Source organism: Cetorhinus maximus, chromosome 8, assembly GCF_964194155.1.
Source record: "Cetorhinus maximus chromosome 8, sCetMax3.hap1.1, whole genome shotgun sequence".
Classification (NCBI taxonomy): domain Eukaryota; kingdom Metazoa; phylum Chordata; class Chondrichthyes; order Lamniformes; family Cetorhinidae; genus Cetorhinus; species Cetorhinus maximus.
This window is the reverse complement of record NC_135886.1, coordinates 79,947,296-79,974,710: the sequence shown is the minus strand read 5'-3', so window position 1 is coordinate 79,974,710 and position 27,415 is coordinate 79,947,296. Positions and strand designations below refer to the sequence as shown.

At 44.0% G+C, this 27,415-nt stretch overlaps 1 protein-coding gene across 2 annotated transcripts in view; it reads left to right on the top strand.

Annotated features, from left to right (window-relative positions):
• The first annotated feature begins 6,090 nt into the window (after positions 1-6,090).
• The window catches only part of LOC144683763 (endothelin receptor type B-like), a 50,399-nt gene continuing 29,074 nt past the window's right edge, over positions 6,091-27,415 (top strand). The window contains exons 1-2 of one of the 2 annotated variants that reach the window (XM_078547132.1): positions 6,091-6,386; positions 25,902-26,445. In XM_078547132.1, the coding sequence (XP_078403258.1) occupies positions 25,993-26,445 (453 nt within the window). In that variant the 5' untranslated portion in view covers positions 6,091-6,386; positions 25,902-25,992. The remainder of the gene's footprint in view (positions 6,387-25,901; positions 26,446-27,415) is intronic. The other variant, XM_078547133.1, reaches the window with a different exon arrangement.

Here is a 27,415-nt window from a genome sequence, read left to right as displayed (position 1 = left end):
CATCTTCAGCTTTTTCATTTCCATTCTAGTGGTTAACATTCATCTATCAGCCACTGGTTAAATATCAGCTTTGATTGGATTTGAGATGCAGTTAAGATTGGTACTAAGATTTGCTGTTAGATTTGAGATTAAGACTTACATGGCCAGGATTTTGAGGTCATCGGGCAGGCGTGGCAGGCGAGCCCAGGAGCAGCCGGGAAACGGTCCACCCCCCCACAATCGGGCCCCAACCGTGGTTTCACATTGGTGGGCCAATAAAGGCCCACCCAGCATGAAACACAGCTCCGCACTGGCCAGGAAGGGCCGAGCAGGGGTGGGGGCCTGGTGGCCGCCGGGTCCAATGGCAACAAAGCGGCCAGTTTAAAAATGGCCCAGGCAGTGCCTAGGAGGCTGCCACGGAAGGACATCTCCTGTACCCTTGCTATGGATTCAAGTGCGGCTGGACACGGCAGGCCGGGTGGGCACTCGTCCCCGCTTTTCTGATGAGTGCCTTGTCATCTTCCTGGATGAGGTGGCAGCCAGGAGAAACACCCTTGTCCCCAGGGATGGGAGGAGGCGGCCAGCACACCTCACCAAGAGGGCATGGGAGGAGGTGGCAGCACTGGTGAGCAGCCATGACATGATACGGCGCACATTGGTGCATTGCCGGAAGCACTTCAATGACCTATTGCGCTCAGGAAGTGTGAGTACCATGTTGGCATGGGTTAGTGTGCAGAAGGGTTAAAATGTGGCCATGCCCCCCGTGGGCCTCAGGGGTGTTAGAGTCTGAGTGCCAACTGTCAATCACACTGGAGCTGGCCCAGGGGGTGAGCCCTGACTGCTTGAACTGAGTGCCTTGCGGCTCGAGGGCCATGACTTGGATCTGCCATGCCAGATGCTTCTCAGCCGGGGTTGGCCAGGCTGCAATGGCGCTGAAGGTAGAGAGTGGACTAATCAATGCTCCCATGTTGTTTCAGGAGAAGACAAGCCCACAACAATATTGAAAGGTCGTGGACTGGCGGAAGGCCCGTGAGCCTCCTAATCATGTCCATATACGAAGAAGATGCCCTGGAGATTGAGAGCCGGCACGCGCCCCATGCAACGCGTGGAGAGGCGGGGGTGCCAGATGAAGGTAAGAGCGCAGTGCACAGAGGTGAGACTTTCGGATTGTGCAACCATTCTGGTGTAGTCTCTTCATTGATGTGAGCCTCGAACCTGGAGCTCCCATTGATCATTGGAAGACAGTGGCACCATGATACAGATCTCCATTGTCTCACCAGGGTGCCTGGCATGGACAGTGACAATGTGTTGACTTTAACTAATGACATGTCCTTGTTCTCCCCTTTAGGTCCACCGGCAGGTGTGCGTTCTGTAGACCCTGAAGGGCCAACCCTGACACCAGAGGACCACCAAGCTTCTGTTGCATCAGTCACACCAGCTCTCTGAAGCAGACACCAGTGCAGATACCAACAACTCGGTGGGCATTAGATCAGCGGCTAATATCTCGGTGCACATTGGTGAGGGCACTTCACACTCGCTTGAGGTGCAGGCGGAGGCAGAGAGTGCCCAGGGTGCCGGCAGTCAGAGGACTGCTGGGGACCAGGAACATGCTCAGTCGAAGGCTGGTGATGAACCTCTGGAGTCATCCATTAGGCAGGAGGTGCTGGATGTCCACCGAGTTGTGTGGGAGGATCTGGCAGAGATCCATGAGGGTCTGTGTGCCATGGTCTCCATGATGGAAGAGTCCATGCTGAGCATGAGCACTGCGTTGACCATCATGGCCGAGCGCACTGCCTCCTCCATTGAGAGAGTGGTGACTCTCATGGAGAGGCAGATCCAGGAACAGAACCAGGGGTTCCTGGGGTTGCGATCGGACCTGCAAGCCCTCACACTGGCAATGACCTCAGGTGGTCAGTGTCTGTGTGGGAGATGGATGAGACACCCAGTATCCCAGCTAGGTGTCCATCCATCAGTTGTGAGCAGGGAGGTCCAGAGCAACCTCATGTTGGCGCAAGAGCTGCTTGTCTTCTCTGCGGGCTCCTCTCATGGCACTCTAGATGATAGCAGCAGTTCATCGCCCATCCACCAATGACCATCACATCAGTTGAGGCTGCGATGACTGGGAAGATGCCAGTCGTGGCACTGGCCACTCCCTCCCAAGCAGGGCCAGCACAGGTTCCACTGGCCAGAGGACGACCGCCAAGGTCATCAAGGCCAACAAGAAAGCACAGTCAGCAGGCTGTCTCCAATGTGTTACAGCCAATGCAGTTGGTAAAGCTGAGTTGTTTAAAAATCCCAGAGGGAAACTTTAAACAACTGTCATAACCTATCATTTTAAGTGCTATGTTTGAGGTGCGACTCTAAATTCAGGGATCAGACCACCAGTTCTCGAGGTTTTACAATAAATTAAATAAAACATTTTATTAATTTGCACAGGTTAAAATACATATACAAATTACTACTATCATAGCTTTTAACAAATTCCCAAACTAATCTTCATTAAGGCAACAGTAACCCATAGACTTAACCAGACACCAGACAAAGCATTTTCACCTTATGAATTCAAAATGAGGTTCTTTTCACTTTGGTTCCTGTGGAGACAGTTGGAGGCTTACAGCTGCCTTTTGATTTCACATTGCCTCTGCTCTGCACACCCGAAAACTGCTGAAGTTATCACCGCCCATTGAATGTAAATTCTCATTGCATCATCAACCTCTGAACTAAGCCTCTCTAACAATAAAACCCCTTTCATAGTACCAATTTTATTAGTAATATAAACATATTGCTTGGTATCTGCTGGGTAGGTGTCAGTATTCACCCCACTTCTTGAATGCTCTGTTCAAAAAATGCAAATGTGCACTATCCCTCTTACATATCAAAACTAGTACACTACAAAGCACTCAGACTAGCTGGCTTTAACCCATTTAAGACACACCCACAGCCTAAACCTCTATTTTAAAAGAAAAACATTTTCCAAAATATTATATACATTAATAGCTTCACGACAAATGCCAGTGCCAGTGAGGGAGGAGCACCAAGGCGTAGCACTTGGAAATGTAAATTAAAGGTGCCGTGAGCACAGGAGAGACAGGTCACGGGTGATTTTATGTTCATTTATGTTGACTTCATGGGCTGAATTTTCCCCCCATCAGGGTGGTTGTGCGGGGGCGGGCAGGAGCAAGCACAAACCCGATCGGGGCCCCCAATCGGCTGCGCGCCGCCATTTTACGTGCGCTCCCTGTGCAGGCAGGGGGGATTCCCTGAGTCGGGGCCTGCACTCTTTCGCGCATGCACGCAAAAGAGCGCAGAGATCTCCCTGAGGCACAGAGCTGCCTCGGGGAGATTAGTTTAAGTGTTGAAAAATGTAATAAAGGTCAAAAAAAATTTTAAGGACATGTCTCCTCATGTGAAACTGTCACATGAGCTGGGACATGTCCATTAATTTTTTTCAAAACATTTTATTTAATTAATGAAACCTTCATGAAACCCCATCCCACTCGTGGATGAGGTTTCATGAAAAATGCGATGGCCGCCTGGAACATTCTTCCCTATGCATACTGGTCTGGGGTTGAGGACCAGAAACGTTTATGCGAAGATTATTGATCTGTCATAATGAGCTAAATTATGTTTTTGTTGTCATGGCCTGAGTCTGCTTCACCTTTTTATTTCATTGAAGTGGGGAACATCAGTATGTAATGCTGGACATAGTTGGCTCTGAACTTTATTGCACAGGCACTGAGTGTTCTTTGTGTTCAAAAGAAATGGTATTTTCAAACATCCAGGCTGGAGGCGGCAGTCCTGGCACGCGGTTGAAACTGATCTTTGGCAGCCTAGCTGAAGGAGCATTGGATCAAGGCATCCTTGGTGTCCCTGCCTCCTACAGGTTGTCGAGGTCTACCTCCACGCCCTCAGTGTTCTCTTCACCATGCTCATTTTCGGACTCACTATTGGACTCATCATTTGTGGCCTGTGCAGCACTGTCAAGATCCTCTTCCTCCAGTGGGTCCCCCCTTGCCAGTGCCAGGTTGTGGAGAGCGCAGCATGCAACCACTATCAGTGACACCCACTCTGGGGGTACTGTAGTGTTCCCCTGAATGGTCCAGGCATCAGAAGCGCATCTTGAGAAGACTTATGGTCCTCTCTTCCACTGCCCTTGTGGAGGCATGACTCATATTGTAACGCTTCTCTGCCTCTGTTCTTGGGTGGCAAAGAGACGCCATGAGCCACCTCTTCAATGGATAGCCATTGCCACCCAGCTGCCATCCATCCAGTCAGGCTGGAGCACTGAAGAGCCTCGACACCTGGGAGTGTCTCAGGATGTAAGCATCATGGGAGCTGCCTGGGTACCTTGCACAGACTTGTAGAATCTGCATCCTGTGGTCACACACTATCTGCACGTTCATGGAGTGGAATCCCTTCCTGTTGACGAAGGCACCGGGCTCACCTGCTGGCGCCTTGATGGCCACATGTGTGCAGTCTATAGCACCCTGGATGTTGGGGAAGCCAGCAATCGCGGCAAAGCCTCTGGCTCACTCAGCCTGGCTGGGCACGTCCATATGGTAAAGAATAAAGGTCAGTACCCGCCTGAACAGAGCTTCTGTCACCAGCTTTATGCAATGTGGACAGCTGATTGGGAGACTCCACGCAGACCCCTGGAAAGAGCTGGAGGCATAGAAGTTGAGGGCCACTGTGACCTTCAGAGCCACAGGCATGGGGTGTCCACCCACACAGTTGGAGCTGACCTCAGGCCCAATCATCTGGCAAATGGAGATCACAGTCTCCCTGGAGAGGCGGAGCCTCCTTCGGCATTGCACCTCGGACATATTGAGGTAGCTGCATTGCCGCCTGTAAACCCTGGCAGCAGATGGTGGCATCTTCTGTGGCCCCTCACACTTTGGATTTCCTGCTGGCCCTGCGCCCCTTGTGCCTGCGCCTCTCCTCCCACAGGTCCTTCCCGTGGAAGCTGTATAGGAACACCTGGCCTCCTCTCCCTTCTGCCCCTCTCTCTCTCCTCAGAGGAGGTGCCTCCAGGGGAGACCACAATCCCCATTATCAGGGTCACAGAAGGCTGTCTGATACCTGGAAGGGTCCACACAGCCTGAATCCTCTGGGGGCCTTGCAGACAGCGATAAATCCTGAGACGAAGCCTGGAAATGCTAAGAATGAAGTTCCGAACAGAGATGAGGCTGTCAAGTACCAATAAGCAACCAGCAGCAAACTATCTCCAAAACGCCTCACGACTCATACTGGAATGACCCTTTTTATCCAGCTCGTGGGTGAGGTTTTTGAAAATGTCAGCTGGCTGCCTGCCCGTTTTACCCGTGCAATGAGCACGAACTCACACAAGCAAGGAAAAATTGCTTTCTATTGGACTGTTATGGGCCTTAGGTGGCCTGTTATTTAATGGCGGGTGTGTCTCTGGCCGATTGAAATATCGCGTGAGTGCGCAATGACGTCCGGATGCTCGCAATGTGCGCAATTTTACGCCAGATCGAGTCAAGCGTGCGCCCGCCCGCAGGGTGTAAAATTATGCCCCATGTTCTCATTACACTCACGGAGAAATTTCACAGTGCTTACAGTGTGTTAGAATGTTATGCTATCAATCTAATTAGATTTTAGTAGTGCAAGTGATTTGATGCAGTGTGACATTCAACAGCAAATCCTATACATTTTAGTACTTACACCTGTAGTTCGTTTTGCTACCCCAGCACAATCATTTTAGGCAACAAGTCCTGAAGGCTATGATATACCAGGTTCCAAGCACAAACGGATGGCAAACCACTTGCCTTAGTTATCTGAAAAGTGCTTTATTCATTCATGATCTGCTTTTTTTTTGAAAAATCTGATCACATCTGAGGAGCTTTCTCGGTCTCTATCCTAGGCCTCAAAGGGCATATGTCCTTTCATGCAGTTTGGAACTTGTGTTCTTTTTAAAGCTTTTTCATTGAATGTGGGAACATTCTATTTTATTAAAATATAAGATATTCGCGGTGGATAAGAATCTAATTCGGATTGATTAAAATGCAGCTGCAGGCAGTTCCGAACACAATAGTTGGAGGTCCATTTGCTGTAGCCACCTGCTGGTGAAGAGCCGTCTTATCTGAAACAAATTTCAGGCTTGTTTAGCTATTGGTGCCAGTAGTCTCAGCCCCAAGACTCTGAGGAACCAAAGTCTATAAAAACGCCTTGATGTTGCACATTATGCAGCTGATTCTCAGAGAAACACACTGCAAGGAAGTGCCTTAGAAATCATTTACACAGCACTAAGGAATCAGAGCTTAAATCAGAGCTTCTGCCCTTGAAGCAAGTTAATGAGGTGAAGTACGCTCGAGTGGAATCTGGAATATTAGCAAGTTTGTGACATCGCTTCCATTGGATTACTCATCTCAGGCAGGACAAGGAAAAGGGTAAAAAGACAACTTTTTTATTAAATAACAAATTTTGTCCTGATAGAGATTTTGTTCCCAGGAAGGAGAAAGCAAAAAGGAAGAGCGTGAGAATATAAAATAAATGAAGGGGTAGAGGAAAGAAAGCTGCTTCAAGTTATAATCTGGATAAATAAAACTTCACAAGTGTAAATATTTATGGGTGGAAATTCAGAAACAATTCAAAATCAAAAAGGACAAGGGATAGAACATTTATTTTGTCTTATAATGTGGAGTTGCTCAAAGATAAATTGTCAGAGTAAAAGCACTGAAATGAGTTGATAAACTATGCTGAGGATTTGAAGAAAGGATTATGTATTTTTAACAAAATTCATCTCATGATCTGGTCATGGGTCTAGTAACTCATTGTATTGTGACAAAACGCAGCTTAAGTGCAATATCATGACTAGAACTGGGACTTCACAAATTACACCATTATGGCAACTCCAAGATAGATTATAAAAGTTTTTTTAGAAGTTTAAATATGATGATATAGGGATTTAATAAACAGGCTACAGAAATCTCACAACAAAAGTACAGTTACCCTCTAGAAATGTTTGATTTATAAATTGCGTACGACTGTGGTCTCAATCATTAAAACAACATTGTCGAGGAGTGTCTTCAGAACTGCTCCCGCTCTGGTGCCATAACCTCAGCAGAAATGCATTCGACATTTTGGCAATGGAGAGGATCAGAGCTACTGCTGTACATCTGGTAAAGTTACATCAACAGAACAGGAGTAACTCGGGGGAACTTCCTGACTAATGGGTCAAATTTTACTATAGCTGCACATCTAATCTGTCAGTAGTTAGACTTGCCCCTGCTCTCTTCAGCTCAAAACATTTTTTCCCACAAAGTTGCTGAAAGCCCAAGATGATAATATCACAGTGAGTACCTGAATGGGGGCAACCAAGCGGGTATCTCCTTAAACAATCAGATTCAAGGGTTGGGAAATAAACAGCAGAAACACTGGGTAGGAGGGTAAATAAGAGAGCATGAATTCAATGTCAAATCAGGTACAGAAATAGAAATATAAAAAGGGAAAGAAAAAGTGGATTAAGATAGAGAGAAAAAAGAGATTGAAAGGAAAAGTAAGAGAAAATATTAAAATTTGACGTTTTGAATATCTCCCTGAATAGCGGAAAACCTGAAGGAGAGGTTGATTGGTAGTAATTAGAAATTAGCATTTTGTTCAAAGTATACTTACACTACTAATTACTAGCTTTAAATATCTGTAGTTCGTTTAATTCATATCTACAGGACAAATAAAGCAGCTTCATGATTTTGACCCAGATTTTGAGATCAGCAGCAAATGAACATTAATTGCCATTCATCCTGCTTACACTTGCCCACAGACTTTCCGTGGTCTTTTATACTTTGATTTATAGTTATCAGTCAAAGCATCATAGTGCCCTCCACAGACAATCGAGAGCCCATGTGAACAGCGCAAGCAACAGCATGTCTCCTCAACCAATCAGGTTGAAGAATCTTTATTGAGGTGTGCAGTGTCCAAATCAGGAAGTGTAAGTTCGAATAGTTAATCCAATTCAAAATCATATATGGAAAATAAATTAAAGACCGATTAAGAGACAGGAAAAAAAATAAGCAAAGAAAAAGTTTAAGAATTATTTTTTTTTAAATCTCTAACAATAATCAAAATCTGAAGGAATGAGACTCAAAATGTCGATTCCAGTGCCAGAGTCACTATTTGGCAATAATTAGGACTTATCACTTCATTCATAATTTGCTTAAATAGACAATCTCTAACATTTTCTGTTTGGCTATCTAATGGGTAAGTGTCAACTTCACATCCATCATGTGTTTGAATGCTGAGTCCCTCAGTGAGATACTGGTGTTGCAAAGCTTTAAAGGAGTAGGACAAATCAGAGAGCAATTTTCTGATGACCATGTTTAACTGCACATGTGCAGAGTTGCTGTCCAATATTTACTCCTTAATAAATGTAAACACTGATGGTGTCAACATTGTTCTTACCGCAAACTCCATCCCATTCGATGCATATAATGATGAGATGATGAGACAGTCAGCAAAGTACCATTTTTGTGAAGTTAATGGCAGAGTGGCACAATTCGAACAGCAACTTTTGGATATTCACATTTAACTGTGCATCTTCTCCTCACCTGAAGTTGCTGTATCATTTGCACATAAATAATGGAGGGTAATATTAGCCTCATCGTTATTTTGACAGCAAATTCTGGTCAATTATGTTTCACCTCTCTAGAGAGAGCATGGCACATATAGTAATAATAGGGATTAATAAAAGTACAACTTCTTTCTGCTCTTATCTGCCAAAACATCTCACTAATCCAAGATCATCTTGGAATGCAAAGATAACACTTGACTTATTTTCTCTAATGGAAATCATCTTCTTAAATCCCTCTCCCCTACCTCCTACACCCTCACATCCAACAAGTTCAAGGACTTCTGTATCACTGAGATTCAGTCGTCAGCCACCTCTGCCGCTTCCCACCCTTTCCTTTGCTCACCAGGCCAAACTTCCCCAAGATGAACTTCTGGCCACATAGCCACTCCATCTCTAAGGCTGCCTACCTCCACCTCTATAACATTGCTTGACTCTGCCCATACCTCAGCTCATCTGTTGCTGAAACCCTTATCTGTACCTTTGTTGCCTTTAGAATATACTATTCCAAAATTCCCCAGCCTCCCAACTTCCACCCTACCTAACCTTGAGTTCATGCAAAACTCTGCTGCTGCTATGCTAACTTACACCCATGGCCCCATATCACTAACGTATACTGGCTCCCTGCCTGGCAATGTCTCAGTTTTAAAGCTCTCATCTTTGATTTCAAATCCCTCTATGGCCATATCCTGCCTATCTCTGTAGCTTCCTCCAGCCCTATAAGCCTTTGTGATCATTACACTGCTCTAGTTCTGGCCTCTTTTGCACACCCAATTTAATTCACGCCACCATTGGTGGCCATGCCTTCAGTTGCCTAGGCTTAGGGCTAAGCTGAGGAATGCCCTCCCTAAACCTCACGGCCCCTTAACTTTTTTTCCTCCTTTAAAACAAACTACCTTCTTTTGAACGTCTGTCCTAATATCACCTTATGTGGCTTGGCCTCAAACTTTTGTCTGATAATCACTTCTGTGAAGCACCTGGGATTTTTTTATTCGATCAAAGATGCTACATAAATGTGTTCTTGTTATACATTATAGGAAAGGTTAGAGAAATCCAAGCTTAACAGCTTAGAAAAAAAACAACTAAGATGAGACCTTATCAAAATATATATAATTTCTTAAATGGTGTAGATAAATGAAATCCTGATTAGAACTTTGATCCCACTCCTCTGGGAAGGGTGGGGTCGAAGGACACAAATAAAACATTCTGAGAAGTAAATTTGGAATAGGTATCAAGAAAAATATCAGAGTGACATCAGAATGATAAATCTACCAAGCAGGGTATTTGAGGCATAAAACAGCAAGACACTATTTGTCATGTTTGCGGCTACTAAATGTAAATTTTATTTTAAAACAATCAATAGATCTACATGAAGTAACAGTACAATGGTTCCTTCTGCAGCAGATAATGGACCAGTTGCAGCAAAAATAAACTTTCCTGATGGCCAGTTTGGTGGCTTAATGTAGTTTTCAAAGTAGGTTGTCCCTTACATAGTGCTTACCCCTAACTTTTTAAAAGCTGAAGAGTTGAAGGTCTATACTAAAACAGATTAGTCATGTTCCTGGAGAGGTATCATTTGATGTATGCATGCTACTTACAGCTCTGGGAGAATATGGTCTAACGCGATTTTTTTGGAAAGATATTTCCCTTTCCACTTCTCGACCTTTTTCCTAATTATACTAGCATGTGTCCGTGTAAAAATTTAAAATGCGTAATTTAAAGACAGGAATCTATATTGTGGAAACAAAATGCAAAAAGGACAAATGGGATTCTGGGTTTTATATCATGGGGGAATGGGGTGGGGTGCAGGTTGAATACAAAGTTGGTGATGAGTCTGGTTAGAACACAGTTACTGTGTGCAGTTTTGGCAATTCAACGTAGAAAAGATATTGGAGCCACAGAAAGTGAAATGCAGACTTTTTTTATTAATCATTTTCAGGATGTGGCTTGTCTGGAAAAGCAGATATTTAACCCATTCCTAGCTGATCCAAAAAATTGCTGGTGAGGCTTGTTCTTGAAGCGCTGTAGCCCATGCCTGAAGTTCTTGACCATGTTAGGGAGTTCTAGTGTTTTGATCTAACAATGGCGAAGGAATTAATGTTATTGGGATGCTAAGAACAATGGCCAGGATTTCCTGGTGGGCGAGCAGAGGGGTGGGGCACACTCGCCGACGCGTAAAGTGACACGGGATGAAGTCGGATGGAACTCCCGAAATCACCGCGCCCCATTTAAATTTTCAGGTAGGCGGGGGCTCAGCAGAATCAACTGTGCGCCCGCCGACCTGTCAATGGCCAATTGACGCCATTGACAGAGTCATTAAACTAATTAATGGACCTGCCAATCCAACCTTAAGGTTGGTGGGCAGGCCAGGAGCCCTGGCGGGAATTAGAAAAAGCATGAAACCTCATCCACAGGTGGGATGAGGTTTCATGTAGGTTTTTAAAAATGTAATTAAAGTGTCTGTAAAAGTTATAGACATGTCCCAACTCATGTGTCACATGAGGGGACGTGTCAGGGCTTTTATTTTCTATTTTTCAGATTTTTAAATGTACAGCCAATCTCCCTGAGGCAGCACTTAGCCTCAGGGAGATCAGTGCGCTCTTTTGTACGCATGGGCGAGAGAGCGCACTCTCGGTTTAGGGAATTCCCCCCTCCCCCTGCCCGCACAGGGAGCACACAGCGCTTCCATGCAGATGTCACGTAAAATGGCAGCGTGCCCCCAATCGGGGGCACCAATCGGAGGCACACCTATGCATGCCTGCTCTTCAACTTCCCCCCCCAATGGGGGGAAAGTTCTGCCCAATGAGAGCATATAGATTAGCAGCCAGAGGGGAGATTGGAGGCTGGGTTGGGGGAGACCAGAGAACAGAAGGTAGATCGGGGCATGGAGCAGGGAAGATCAGTGATGAGAGGGGAGATCAGAAGTCAGAGTCAGAAGAGATCAGAGACCAGAGGGGTGATCTGAGGCCACTTGGAGGAAATCAAAAGAGGCAGGTGGAGTGTCTGATCGCAGCTGGTTTCAAGCAGGTAAACTGGATTCACCCAGTAAGTAGTAAGGCATTTACTTCCTGCATCCAGCAGACCTCACCTCTCTTAGCTATCGGCTTTCCTAAGGCTCAGAGATTTCAGTAAACCTGCGTTAGATTTAAATATGAGAAAACAGCCTCATTATAATATTTAGATTTTCAACATGCCTCCAAGGAATGGGTTGCCTGCCCAACACCCATCCTACTTCTATTGGGGTTGAGGTTGAGATTCAGATCTTAACATTTTAACATTCCGCCTAACCCAAATCCACCTGCTTTGGGGGGTTAAAATTCTCCTCTAATGGTCCAGGGTTTGTCATAGCATCAACAGAGGTGTCACAGTGAGACCAATTTTTTTATCTCCAACAACTGGAATAGGTGGGGCCCCTGGCAAGTTGTTCAAGCTGAGATTGTGGCCTGAACTCTTCAAAATTTAATGAGAAATTTTAAAATTATATTTAAAGTCCTCTTCTTACATGATGCATTCTGCTCAAGGCCCTCTCACGGTATATCCTAAACCATGTTGTCCATATCCCTGAAGGGATAGATGATAATTTGATGCATGATGCATATAGGCAGAAAGGGACAGGGTATTATTGTTCGCAATATCAACATGTAAACCTTTGATGTATTCATATCAAATTCCTTTCCATTATATTGTAAGGGAGGGATTCCCTAAGGGAGGGGCTTCTCATTTATCTTATTTATCGCCAGATTAGGTCATGAGCATTGCTTTTATTTTCAAAAAATTTATTTAATCAATTTTGCAAAGATACAAAACAGTACAACTTGGATGTTGCAATTTACATAGTGCAATACAAATCAATAAGATTACAGTACATTAAACCTTTTTACTCATCCATATAAGCTGAGGTGGTTTTACACTAGTTCCTGCCCTTTGGTGTGCTATGACAGAAGGTCTCTAAACTGTGGCTTTTCCCAATTGAGCCCATGGCGTCTCATAGCACATACTCCTGGACCTTGGAAAGTTTCAGTTCACAACACTTGATTGTGGACGCAAGAACACCAATTAGTTTTCGGCAGACCAAAGGGTGTCTTTCACTGAGTTGATGGCATTCCAGGAGCTGATGATGTTTATCTTGGTGTGTATCCCCAGAAACTATCCATTTTTTGTAGGGTCCTATGTAACAGTGCTGCTTGGGATTAATTGCAACAAAAGCTACATTCAGACCTTCTTTGCAAATGTACATACCACAAGGTGATTGTCTCTTTCTTAATGCAGCTGCCTCGAGGCGGTGTGCGGTGGTGCTGGGACTCCGGGTGTGTATGAAGGACCTGACAGGGAGGGCGCTTCTCACCGCCAGTCAAGCTATATCTTAATGCTTGTTTGAAAGTGAAAGTTCTACTACCCGGGGAAATGTTGCTTTAAGAAAAGGTTTGTTCTAAACAAATATTCAGGCTAATCCAGGAGATGATGGCTCCTCTGCTGACCCATAAGGCTTTTAAGATGCAGGAGATAATTGTCTGGAGCCAAAAGGGACAAGAAAGAGGGAGCAAATATGTTGCAGTTCCTTTATTTACCTGTGTATAGTTATCACAGCAAAACACAATGAATTCAGAGGTCCAGCACTTTTTTGCTGGGGTGCGTTGCACCACCAGCCACCCCTGGCCTGCGTGCTCCATCATGGAAAGACAGCCCATGTGACTGTCCCCCGGTGTGTGTCAGAAGGTTCTAAATTGGTGCTCTCCTGACATCATACAGTCCAACTGGCTGATGTGACAACAGGATTCCAAATTTGGACCATGCACGTGCAGATAACAAATTTATACGTCACTCTGCAAGCGTTAACAAGCATTAAGCTGAAAGATGGACCCAAATTGTAGGTAAGGTCATTTTTAAGAGCTTCTCCTATTGCAAAGTGCCTGGAAGTACTCTGGAGGTTTTTGGAGGTGTTGTGCAGTGAGTGTTACTGCATCTTCATAGGGATGTCAGACGATTTGGTGACCTGTCCACACAAAGGCTATAACAGGTATGCGGTCAGTAGTGGCAGTGCCTCTGGGTCTGCAGCATGACAGAGATGGAGCAGAAGCAGCAGAGGTGGGAAGCTCAGCGCAATGCCCTCTGCCAAGTTGGAGCCAGGTTCCCCCATGCTCCTTGACAGTGACAGAAAGCTGGACAGCAGATCAGCCAATGCACTCATCATCTTAATGCGCATGTCCATTAGTGCTCTCCTGTTTGCCGCCCCATTGAAGTCCTCATTAAAGCTCCCTGTAGCAGAACTCGTCTACAACCACATCCACTGGTGAGCTGAGAAATGAACTATCTTTCCCCTTGGCCTGGTTACAGGGCATTCGTGTCTGGATGACTCACCGAATGCAGATCCCAACTCTATACTTGCCTCCAAGGTATGTGCATTCCTGGTATCTGAACAGATGACTGCAAACATGAGATCAAGTTTTGATTTTTCATCAGTGCTGTGCTGTTGCTCTCTGTTTTCCTTCTTGGGATGCAGTGACTGGGCAGGTGGCAATTCTTGGGTGTCTAAAAGCAGGAAATCAGAAGGGGAAGATTGGTGTGAGGGTAGGGGGTGATTGAGAAGCAAGAGGTCCTGCTCAGAGGCTTGCTCATCATGCCAACTAGCAGAATGATAGTGAACTGGGAGATCAAAAGGACATAAGATTCCATTATCCTCAATGCTCTCAGTAATATCAGAAGCCATGAGCTCCGTCACAGCTGGTCACATGTTGCCAAGAACCACCTCCTCTGTAGGGCTCAGGAGATGCAAGCTTCCTTGTCACCCTCCAGTTCTGCTCAGCTCCCAATCATACCGCCCAGGCTTACTGTAAGGCAGACTGCAGAACAGATCACATGATCCCCTTCGTTTACCATAAATTTAAAGATGCGGTAAAAAAAATAACAATATTATAATCTGATGAGTGTAACAGTGTTTAATGCTGTGTTTGGGTAATGTCCATCCATTGCTGAATGGTTGGAGTTACGTGGAGGCAGCAAGAAGTAGGTGTGAGGCTGTAGCATTGATATGTGTGCAAGGGTGAGATGAAGTATCTGAATGTTAGGAGTGAGTCCTCAGTACCCAGGAGTGCTGCTGGGTAAATGATGGGGTGCAGTGCTTTGAGCAGCTTGTGAGGCTGGTGGTGGGGTCAGTAAAAGTTGTCAGGTGGAGATGTATTCACTGACCTTGACCTCATGCATGAGGTCATCAGAATTTTTTTTATACATTCATTCATGGGAGGTCAGCATCACTGGCAAGACCAGTATTTATTTCCCATCCCGAATTGCCCTTGACAAAGTGGTGGTGTGTCACCTTCTTAAACCACTGCAGTCCATGTGGTGCAGGTGTAGGAAAGGAGTTCAAGGATTTTGCCCCAGCGACAGTGAAGGAACAGCAATATAGTTCCAGATCAGGACGGTGTGTGACATGGAGGGAAACTTGCAGCTGGTGGTGTTCCCCATCCTTGCTGATCTGTTCTTGTGAGTGATAGAGGTTGCAGGTTTTTACACTGCTGTTGAGGGAGGCTTGGCAAGTTGCTGTAGTGCATCTTGTAGATGGTACATACTGCTGCTACTGTGTGCCGGTGGTGGAGAGATTGAATATTGAAGGTAATGAATGAGGTGTCAGTCAAGTGGGTGGGCAGCTTTGTCCTGGATGGTGTCAAACCTCTTGAGTGTTGTTGGAGCTGCACTCATTCAGGCAAGTGGGGAGTATTCCATCGCACTCCTGGCTTGTGTCTTGTAGATGGTGGACAGGCTTTGAGGAGTCAGGAGGTGAGTTACTCACCACAGAATTCCCAGCCTCTGACTTGCCCTTGTAGCCACAGTATTTGGTCCAGTTAAGTTTCAGGTCAATGGTGACTCCAAGTATGTTAGTTTTGGGGGATTCATTGATATTAATGCTATTGAATGTCATGGGGAGATGGTAAGAGTCTCTATTGTTGGAAATTGTCATTGCCAGGCACTTGTTTGGCATGAATATTACTTGCCACTCATCAGCCCAAGCCTGAATGTTGTCCAGGTCTTGCTGCATGCAGATGCAAACTGCTTCATTATCTGAATTATAAATGGAACTGAACATTGTGCAATCATCAACAAACATCACCACCTCTGAATTTATGACAGAGGAAAGGTCATTGATGAAACAGCTGTAGATGGTTGGGCCAATGATATGGCCCTAAGGAGCTCCTGCAGTGATGTCCTGAAGCTGAGGTGTTTGGCCTCTGACAACCACAAACATCTCCCTTTGTGCTAGGCGTGACTGCAGCCATTGGAGTATTCCCCCGATTGCCATTGACTTTAATTTTACTAGGGCTCTATAATGCCACATTTGGTGACAGCACAATGCTGCTTTCATGTCAAAGGCAGATACTCTTACCTCACCCCTGGAATTCAGCTGTTTTCTGCATGTTTAGACCAAGGGTGTAATGAGGTCAGGAGCTGAGTGGTCCTGGTGGAACCCAAGCATCAGTGAACAGGCTATTGCTGAGTAAGTGCCGTTTGATAGCATTGTCAACAACATCTCCCATCACTTTGCTAATGATTGAGAGTGGACTAATGGCACAGTAATTGGCTAGATTGGAATAATCCTACTTTTCGTTGACAGGATATATCTGGGCAATTTTCCACATTATCAGGTAGGTCCCAGTTTGCACATTATCAGATGGCTGTACTGGAACAGTTTGGCTAGGGGCATGGTTAGCTCTGGAGCGTAAGTCTTCAGCGCTACAGCCAGGATGTTGTTGGGGCTCCTTACATCTGCTGTGTCTAGTGCGCTTTGCCATTACTTGATATCACGTGGAGTGAAACAAGTTGTCTAAACAGTGACATCTCTGATGCTGTGGACCTCAGGATGTCGAGTTGTGTCATCCACTCTGCAATTCAGGCTAACAATAGTTGCAAATGCTTCAGCCTCATCTTTTGCACTGATGAATTGGACTCCACCAGCACTAAGGATGGGTTATTTATGGAGCTTTCTCCTCTGGTTAGTTGTTTAACTGTCTACCATCATTCATGACTGGGTATGGCAGAGCTGCAGAGCTTTGATTTGATTGATTGATTGTGGGATCATTTAGTTCTGTCTATGGCGTGCTATTTAGCATGTTTGTAGTCCTGTGTTATAGCTTCACCAGATTAGTATCACATTTTTTAGTATGCCTGGTGCTGCTGGCATGCTGTCCCACACTCCTCAGTGAACCAGGATTGGTCCCCTTGCTTGATGGTCATAGTAGAGTGAGTAGATCATGAGGCTGCAGATTGTAGTGGAGTACAATTCTACTGCTGTTGATAGTCCAGTGTCTCCTGGATGTCCAATTTTGAGCTACTAGAGCTAGGTCTTATCTAAATCTATCCCATTGAGCACAGTGGTAATGCCACAATGGAGAGTGTCCTTCAATGTGAAGACAAGACTTTGTCTCCTGGACTGTGTGGTGTCAGTGCTACCAACATTGCCATGGACAATGGATCAGCCACAAGTAGTTTCATGAAGAGAAGGTCAAGTAAGTATTTTCCTCATGATGGGTTTTTTCACTGCCTGCCACAGGCACAGTCTGTCAGATACGTCCTTCAGAATTCAACCAGTTCAGTCAATAGTGGTGCGACTGAGCCACTCTTGGTGATGGATATTGAAGTCTCCCAGAGTACGCTCTTGTGCCCCTCGGTATCTCTTCCAAGTGACGTTTAATGCAAAGGAGTACTGATACATCAGTTGAGGGTGGGCGGTAGGTGGTAATCAGCAGGAGGTTCCCTTGCCCATGTTTGACCTGATGCCTTGAGACTTCATGAGGTCTTCTTGGTACACTGCTCTCAGCTTATCTGGTCTAGACTCTGAGAGTTGACCTCCCTGACCACCTGCTCCTACTCCCTTCTGAGGATGGTCCTTAAGCTTGCTCACTCCCCACCCCGTGGAACCATGACATCTCCCTTATGACCACCCCCTGTACAATGTATTCAATGCTGCATCCATCACCCTGGAACTGTCCCTCTGCCCTAATGTTCCACTTTCCGTGTTTTAAATAGCAGCAACATTATTAGGTCATAGATTCATACCTGCACTGAGTAAGCCATTTGGCCCCTTAACTCCATGCTGGCTCTCTGCAGAGTAATCCAGTCAGTCTGTGTACCCTAGTGCTTGCATCATCAGCTCAGCTTTGCTTTGTCTGGCTTATCTAAACCTGTAATAATCTTGTACAACTCTGTCAAATCTCCCCTCAACCTCCATTGCTCCGAAGAAAATGATCCCAGCTTCTCCAACCTAACCTTGTAACTAAATTCTTTTATTCGTGGAACCATTCTGATAAATCTCCTCTGCACCATCTCAAGGACCCTCACAGTCTTCCTAAAGTGTGGTGACTAGAACTGGATGCAATACTCTAGTTGGGGCCTAAACAGGACTTTATAGGTTCAGCATAACTTCCCTGTTTTGGTCCTTGATATTTCTATTTATGAAGCCTAAGATCCCACATGCTTTTTTAATTACTTTCTCAATATGTCGTGCCACCTTCAAAGATCTGTTCACATGAATCCTCTGTTCTTGCACACTCTTTACTGTGCCAGTAAGTCGATATTAGCTGTCCCTATCCCTTCTGCCAAAATGCATCATCTCACATTTCTCTGTATTAAATTCTATCTTCCACTTGTCTGCCCATTTTGCTAGCCTATTTATGTCCTGTTGCAGCTTCCTCACTGTTTGCCTCACCTCCAAGTTTGATTTTTTTTATTCATTCATGGGATGTGGGCTTCGCTGGCTGGGCCAGCATTTATTGCCCATTCCTAGCTGCCCTTGAGAAGGTGGTGATGAGCTGCCTTCTTGAGCCGCTGCTGTCCATGTGGTGTAGATACACCCAAAGTGCTGTTAGGAACGGAGTTCAGGGATTTTTACCCAGTGACAGTGAAGGAACGGCGATATATTTCCAAGTCAGGATGGTGAGTGACTTGGAGGGGAACTTCCAGCTGATGGTGTTCCCATTTGTCTGCTGCCCTTGTCCTTCTAGGTGGTAGTGGTTGTGGGTTTGGAAGGTGCTGTCTAAGGAGCCTTGGTGAATTCCTGCAGTGCATCTTGTAGATGGTACACACTGCCGCTACTGTGCGTCAGTGGTGGAAGGAGTGAATGTTTGTGGATGGGGTGCCAATCTAGCAGACTGCTTTGTCCTGGATGGTGTCCAGCTTCCTAAGTTGCAGAAGCTGCAGTCATCCAGGCAAGTGGGGAGTATTCCATCACACTTCTGACTTATGCTTTGCAAATGGTGGACAGGCTTTGGGGAGTCGGGAGGTGAGTTACTTGTCGCACAATTCCTAGCCTCTGACCTGCTCTTGTAGCCACAGTATTTATATGGCTAGTCCAGTTCAGTTTCTGGTCAATAGTTGATGTTGATAGCGGGGGATTCAGTGATTGTAATGCCACTGAACATCAGGGGGCGATGGTTGGATTCTCTCTTGTTGGAGATGGTCATTGCTTGACACTTGTGTGGCACGAATGTTACTTGCCACTTGTCTGCCCAAGCCTGGATATTGTCCAGGTCTTGCTGCATTTGGACATGGACTGCTTCAGTATCTGAGGAGTCGCGAATGGTGCTGAACATTGTGCAATCATCAGCGAACATCCCCACTTCTGACCTTATGATGGAAGGAAGGTCATTGATGAAGCAGCTGAAGATGGTTGGGCCGAGGACATTACCCTGTGGAACTCCTGCAGTGATGTCCTGGAGCTGAGATGACTGACCTCCAACAACCACAACCATCTTCCTTTGTGCTAGGTATGACTCCAACCAGCAGAGAGTTTTCCCCCTGATTCCCATTGACTCCAGTTTTGCGAGGACTCCTTGATACCACACTCGGTCAAATGCTGCCTTGATGTCAAGGGCAGTCACTCTCACCTCGCCTTGGGAGTTCAGCTCTTTTGTCCATTTTTGGACCAAGGCTGTAATGAGGTCAGGAACTGAGTGGTCCTGGTGGAACCCAAGCTGGGCATCAGTGAGCAGGTTATTGCTAAGCAAGTTCCGCTTGATAGCACTGTTGATGACCCCTTCCATCACTTTACTGATGATGGAGAGTAGACTGCTGGGGCGGTAATTAGCTGGGTTGGATTTGTCCTGCTTTTTGTGTACAGGACATACCTGGGCAATTTTCCACATAGCCAGGTAGATGCCAATATTGTAGCTGCACTGGAACAGCTTGGTTAGGAGCGCAGCAAGTTCTGGAGCACAAGTCTTCAGTACTATTGCCGGAATGTTGTCAGGGCTCATAGCCTTTGCAGTATCCAGTGCCTTCAGCCTTTTCTTGATATCACGTGGATTGAATTCAATTATCTGAAGACTGGCATCTGTGATGCTGGGGATCTCCAGAGGAGGCCAAGATGGATCAACCACTTGGCACTTCTGGCTGATGATTGCTGCAAATGCTCAGTCTTATCTTTTGCACTGATGCGCTGGGCTCCTCCATCATCGAGGATGGGGATATTTGTGGAGCCTCCTCCTCCAGTGAGTTGTTTAATTGTCCACCACTATTCACGACTGGACTGCAGAACTTAGATCTGAACCGTTGGTTGTGAGATCGCTTAGCTATGTCTATCACTTGCTGCTTCTGCTGTTTGGCATGCAAGTAGTTCTGTGTTTTAGCTTCACCAAGTTGATACCTCATATTTATGTATGCCATGTGCTGCTCCTGGCATGCCTTTCTGAACTCTTCATTGAACCAGTGTTGATCCCTGGCTTGATGGTAATGTTAGAGTGGGGGATATGCCGGGCCATGCAGTCACAGATTGTGTTTGAGTACAATTCTGCTGCAGCTAATGGCCCACAGAGCCTCATGGATGCCCAGTCTTGAGTTGCTAGAGCTGTTCGAAATCTATCCCATTTAGCATGGTGGTAATGCCACATAACACAATGGAGGGATTCCTCAATTTAAAGGCAGGATTTCGTCTCCACAATGACTGTGCGGCAGTCACTCCTACCGATACTGTAATGGGCAGATGCATCTGCAGCTGGCAGGTTCATAAGGATGAGGTCAAGTATGTTTTTCCCTCTTGTTGGAACCCTCACCACGTGCCGCAGACCCAGTCCAGCAGCTATACTCTGTATTCCAATATCCATGTTATTTATGTTTCGCAAATAAAAAGCAGTGGTCCTAGCACTGACCCTTGGGGGACGCCATTGTCTACCATCCTCCAGTCTGAAAAGAGCTACTTAGCATGACTCACTGGTTAAGCCATTTTTTTAAATCCAAGTTGACACTGACCCTTCTATTCCATGAGCCTCAATTTTGTTAACAAATCTTTTTATGTAATACTTTGTATCTTTCTTAAAATTCAACTCGATAACATCAACCACATTCCCCTCATCAACCTTCTCTGTTACTTCATCAAAAGATTAAGTTAGATTAGTCAAACATATTCTGCCTTTCACAATCTATGCTAGTTTTCCTTAATTAATCTAAACCTCTGCAAGTGCCTGTTAATTCATTTCTTGGTTATTATTTCTAAAATCTTACCCACCACTGTTGTTAAACTATCCAACATGTACAGGAATAGCCTTACACCCTTTCTTAAACAATGATGCCACATTTGCCACTTTCCAATATTCTGGCACCTCCTCCATATCTAAGAGGGAAGAAAAGAACATCTGGCATTTATATCATGCTTTTCACAGCCACTGGATATCTCAAAGTGCTTTAAAGCCATTCAAGTACTTTCGATCTGTTGTAGTGTAGGAAACATGGCAACCATAATGTGATCAGCAAACTACCACAAACAGCAACGTGATAATGACAAGATAATCTGTTTTTTGTGATGTTGATTGGGGGATAAATATTGGCCAGGGCGTTGGGGATAACACCCTTGCTCTTCTTCGAAATAGTGCTTTGGGAAGTTTTACACCCACCTGATTAAGTTGACAGAGCCTAGGTTTAGCATCTCATCTGAAAAACAGCACCTTCAACAGTGCAGTGCTCCCTTAGTACTGTACTGGAGCCTTGATTTTTGTACTCAGAACATGGAGTGGGACTTGTGATGCAAAGAGTGCTACCAACTGAGCCAGAGCTGACACTCTAAAGAAGGGAAGATTGGAAGATTATGGCAAGCCCTTCCACTATCACCACCTCCACTACCCTTAACAACCTGGGATGTAAGCCATCCAGGCCAGATGACTTATCCTCTCTAAGCATAGCCAGCCCTTCCAGTACATCCTGCCTATAAACCTTCACCCCATCCATTGCCTCTACCATCTCTGCTTCTATCGATATTTTGTCAGCATTCTTTTCCTTAGTAAACACCAATAAAAAGTACTCATTAATTATTCTTGCCTTGCTGTATGCCTCTAAGCATATATCCCCTTCTTTTTCCTGAGTAGAACCCATTGTGCCTCTTACTATCTGTTTACTATTTACATGCCAGTGAAAGATTTTTGGGTTCCCTTTTATGTTAACTATTCTAACCTCATTTTCTCTCTTTGCAGTCTTATTTTCCTCTTCATTTCCCCTTTTGACTTATTGTATTTGGCCTGGTTCTCATTTGAAGAATTCACCTGACATGCACCATACACCCTCTATTTGTTTCATCATTTTCTCTTTCTCCCTTGTTATCCAAAGAGACCTGGTTTTGATTCCCCGATTTTTTGCCCTTATTGGAATGTTCCTAGCCTGTACCTGAAGCATCTCCTCAAGGATCACCCATTGTTCTTCCTGTCAGTCTTTGGTTCCATTTTACCTTAGCTAGATCCCCTTTGATCCCATTGAAGTTAGCCCTCTTCCAAATTGGAAGTTCTACTTTAGATTGTTCCTTGCTCTTCTCCATTACTAATCTAAACCACATGATATGACGATCACTCTTACCCAAATGTTCCCCTACAAACACTGGGTCCACTTGGTTCACCTCATTCCTCAGGATCAGATGCAACAATGCCTTCTTCCTAATGGGACCAAGAACATCCTGATCAAGGAAGTTCTCTTGAAAACATTTCTGAAATTCCTCCCATCCTTACCCTTAATTCTAACATTATCCAAATTGATATTTTCATTGTTACCACTCTATACTTCTTACACATCTCTGCGATTTTCCTGCAGATTTGCTCTTTATTTCTCTCTCTCACTATTTGGAGGCTTATAGAATACTCCCAGTAGTGTGATCATATCTTTCTTGTTTCACAACTCTAACCAAATGAATTCTGTTCTTGCCCCTCAAGGACTTCCCCTCTTTCTAACACTACTATGTCTTCCCTAATCAGTACTGCCACCCCACCTGCCTTTTTTTAACCTTCCCTATCTTTGAATAATAAGTGCCTAGTCCTCACCATTTTTAAGCCACATTTCTATTATTGTTACTGCATCATATTCCCACATGGCTATTTGCACTTTTATCCCTGCCAACCTTATTCACCACACTTTGTATGTGAACATACTTGCATATTAAACCTGCCTTTCTTATAGTCCTTCTAAGTCTACTTCTATCTAACATGGTACTTTATCCTTCTCTATTACTATCCAACACTCACTCCTTTATGCAGTAAGATTTTCCACCTCTGTTACAGCGCCTGACCTCGCCCGTCTCAGCTCATCTGCTGTTGTCCTTGACTTCATTACCTCAAGACTTGCCTATACCAACACACTGCTGACTGATCTCACGTATTGTACCCTCCATAAACTTGAGGTCATCCAAAACTCAGCTGCCTGTGTCTTAACTCACACCAAGTCCCATTCCCTATTGCCCATGTGCTCACTGACTTACATTGGCTCCTCCAGCCCAACAATCCTCTAAGATATCTGCACTCCTCTAATTCTGGCCTCTTGTGCATTCCCAATTATAATTGTTAAGGCATTGGTGACTGTGCCTTCAGCTGCCTAGGCCCCAAGCTCTGGAATTCCCTCCATACACCTCTCTATCTTGCTTTAAGACCCTTCTTAAAACCTACCTCTTTGACCAAGCTTTTGGATCAACCGATCTAATATCTCCTTATGTGGCTTGGTGTCACACTTTGTTTTATAACAGTCCTGTGAAGCATTTGGAATATTTCATTATGTTAAAGGTGCTATATAAATATAAGTTGTTGTTGCTGCTATTCCTTGCTCAACTTCTATATGCTGGTGCCCAATCCCTGCCAATTGAGTGCAGCTTTGCTTTAAGAGGGACGGACCACTTGTAAGAAGAGCAGGTTGGCTGCACTACGTGTTATGAGCACAATGCTGACCAGTCCCATGCTGAGCGCAGAGGCAGCTGTCTGCTCAAAGAGGAAGCCATCAGCGAGGAAGGTGCTTACCCTCATGCAACAATCACAGTAATGAGGTAATCGTCTCACGGTAATCACCTCCACAGAACCGGCACAGGCAGGTTGTGAATCGCAATCCCTGCACCCAGAGAGGCGGGCAGACAAATATTTAGGCCAACATTTTATAATACCAAGTACATCAATCCTGATAGAGTTTAATTAATTCTTAATGAGTGAATACCAATAATAACAAAGCAAAAAAGCAAGTAATACCTAGTTTTAAACATTTTGGGAATGACACAGTACTTCTGTTTGTGCAACAAATGTTCCTTAAAGCAAATATGCTATAAGGCAATCCAAAATAATCTATAATATTTTCTAATTCACAAACCTTTTTATCTCAAACCCAAGATTATAAAGGTTATTCATAGAATAATATAATCATAGAATGATACAGCAGTGAATGAGGCCATTCAGCCCATCATACCTGTGCTGTCTCTTAGAAAGAGCTAACCAATTAGTCATGCTCAGCTGCTCTCTCCTTATAACCCTAACAATTTTCCCCTTCAAATATTTATTTATTCAATTCCCTTTTTAAAGTTACTGTTGAATCCATTATAACAACTCTGTACATTTTTCTCCTGCAGGTAAGCCCTGGTTCTTTATCAATTAACTTGTTTATTTTTTATTTAGATCCCTTTTGTCTCCATCTTCTTGCACCAACTATTAGATGTATGAAAGTTTTTCCTTTCAAAACCATTTAGTCCATGAACAAAACTTGATGGTATGAGGCTTGGCTAGGTGGCTAACACTTTTACTAATTAATCAGAAGGTCATAGGTGAAGACCCGCTCCAGAACTTGAGCACATAATCAATGTTGACACTGATGGAAATGCTGCACTGTTGGAAATGCGGCCTTTCAGATGAGACAAACTAAAGCTCCATCCACTCTCTCCGGTGAATATAAAAATCCATTGGTATTATTCAAAGAAAGGCGGTGGATTGTTTCTGGTGTCCCAGTATTTATCCTTCAACCACTATCACTAAAGTCAGATTATTTGGCTAATAAATCATTGCTGTTTATGGGACCTAGCTGTGTGCAAATTGGATGACATTTTTCTCTACATTACGATCACTACACTTAAAAAGTACATTACCAGCTATAAAATGTTTTGGGGCATCTGGATGCTATGAAAGGTACAAAAATGTAGCTTCTATCCTTTCCTTACAGGGGTGAAGGTAAAAGATGTGAGGGAAATGTTTCAGGACGAAACTGGGGAAAAAGGAGTTTTAGCTTGACCTTGTTATCCAGCAAACGGGACATCCAGAAGTTGTGAAAGGTAAATGCAAATTCTTTTTTAATAGCAAAACATTGCAAGTACCTAATATGAAAAGTACATTCTTAATTTACTCATTGGTTTTAATAATGCAGAGCAGAATTCATTGTCGGTACAAAATGTTAAGAGGAAAATGCACCACAGCATGAAAGCAAAGTGTGCCAAAAAATTGAATGACCAGTATAAGTTGTATTTCAGACTGAACTAAAAGGCAAAGAAGGCCTACTTTTAATTCACTACTAATAATGGACTGTGGAAGTTACTTAAAAATGAGTGTGGTCAGGAGTATCTTGCAATTGAATTTTGAAGTCTGTGTTCCAAGAATAAGTTTACAAACTTTAGGAGGGAACAATTGTGAGCTGGCTTTCTTCAAGTCTGTGTCCTCTTCATTTGACCACTGCAGTGTGTGGTGGTCTTATCTCCTCAATTAACTTGTTCTACTATCACCATGAGTTAGAAAATATTCTGAAACTTTATCAGCAAATGTACAATACCAACACAGTACAAAATAGGATCATAATTATCGAAAAAGTAAAATGAAACCCAAAATCTCATATTTTAGGTGAATAGATTTAATACCGTTTATGATTATAGGCAGGCGCTTTTGTCTAGCCCACAAGCACACCTGTGATTATCCTGAGATACACTGCTCTAAAAAGTCAGCAAAATGAAAAAAAACGACAGTGAAAGCGCTATAGCAGAAATATTCCAGTTTCAGATTTTTCTAAAAGTATAAGTTCAAGGTGAAGTAAGTCAATTGTATTTTTTGCGAGATCTTATTTTGTTCTTTGTTCTTCATTTATTTAGTTTCCTGCTGAAGGCAAGAGTTTTTCATCACTGTCATTTAAGTGCAAATCTACCCGTTACTTGTAAATCTGTTCCTGATTCCAATCACTAAATGGCTGTGGCGAACACTGTGATGTTTCTCGCTCTTCTAACCTGTCAGATTGTCATTACTTATGGGCAAGAAGCATCTCCCAAAAATAGTTCTAGTTCAAACTTTATGACAGAAAAATTAAACAGATTTCCTACGCCAAGCCCAGCAAGACCCAAATCTGTGCTGCCGTTTACAGATGAATCTCAGAACACAGCTATCCCTTCAGATAAAACAGCTGGGTCTTCAAATCCTCCTATGTGTATAAAACAGACAGAAATACGGCATGCTTTCAAATACATCAATTCTGTGGTCTCCTGTATGATCTTCGTGGTGGGAATCATTGGAAATTCCACACTGCTCCGAATCATCTACAAGAACAAATGTATGAGAAATGGACCGAATGTCTTGATCGCCAGTCTTGCCCTGGGAGATCTGCTGTACATCCTGATAGACATCCCAATTACGATATACAAGGTATGATGGATAACAGAGAAGGGGCAAATAGGCTCTACAGAGAACATATCTGGCTCTTTGATGGGTGGGGAGCATAAACAAGCTTTACCATGAGAAGGTTAGACCTCATTGTGTAGATAAGGCTATATAGACTGGGAATGATGAGGTTCTATTAGAAAAGTAGCAGGCTGTTCTTTGGGAGGGATGGAAATTGGCACACTGGGATGTGTTTACAAAGAGCCAGGTTTTTTTGTGGAGGGGGAACGATCAAATGCTATAGATGTAAAATAATTAGACTCTAAGAAGGCTCTTCTTGGAGGAAGAATTAGACAACTTGGAGGAGGAGAAGGACCAGACCTGATAGAACAGCTAGAATTTGTTGGAAAAAATATTAGCAGGTATTAGCAGGAGGAAGAGAAAGATTATTATTATTTGGAAAGAGGAACAAGAGCCTTTTGGAAAAAATTGTCCTACTTTATTAGGATGCAGAAATAAGCAAAATATTAGGGACAGGGGTTAGGCTTGATCAGGGAACAGGATCAGGCTCTATTACACCGACTTGGAGTAAATAAAAGCATAAAAGTTAACTACATAAAATAAAGTTGTACATTGTGAATACAAGAGCCATAGGAAAAACCATTTTCCAATGTAACCTAGTCATATATATGAGCTACTATTGAAAACAAAATTAGCATATTTGCACAAAATGGTGAGAACAGCAACGTAAGTCAAATTACAGTGGAATTGTGTTGAGCTTCAAAATAGCTGAACAATGGCCAATGGAATGTGAAAAGGCCATTCAATCTATCAAGGTAATTTAAGCAGAAACCACTGATTCATTAGAGTAAATTGCTTATGTATCTGTGGAGTCAGGAATAGCTAATACTCAGTTGTTTCCCAGTAGCACTGGCAGTCAATGTATATGTGGACACTATTGATGAATCAGAATTATTGTATGTTTGTAAGGCATTGAGGATTTCAGATAAACACA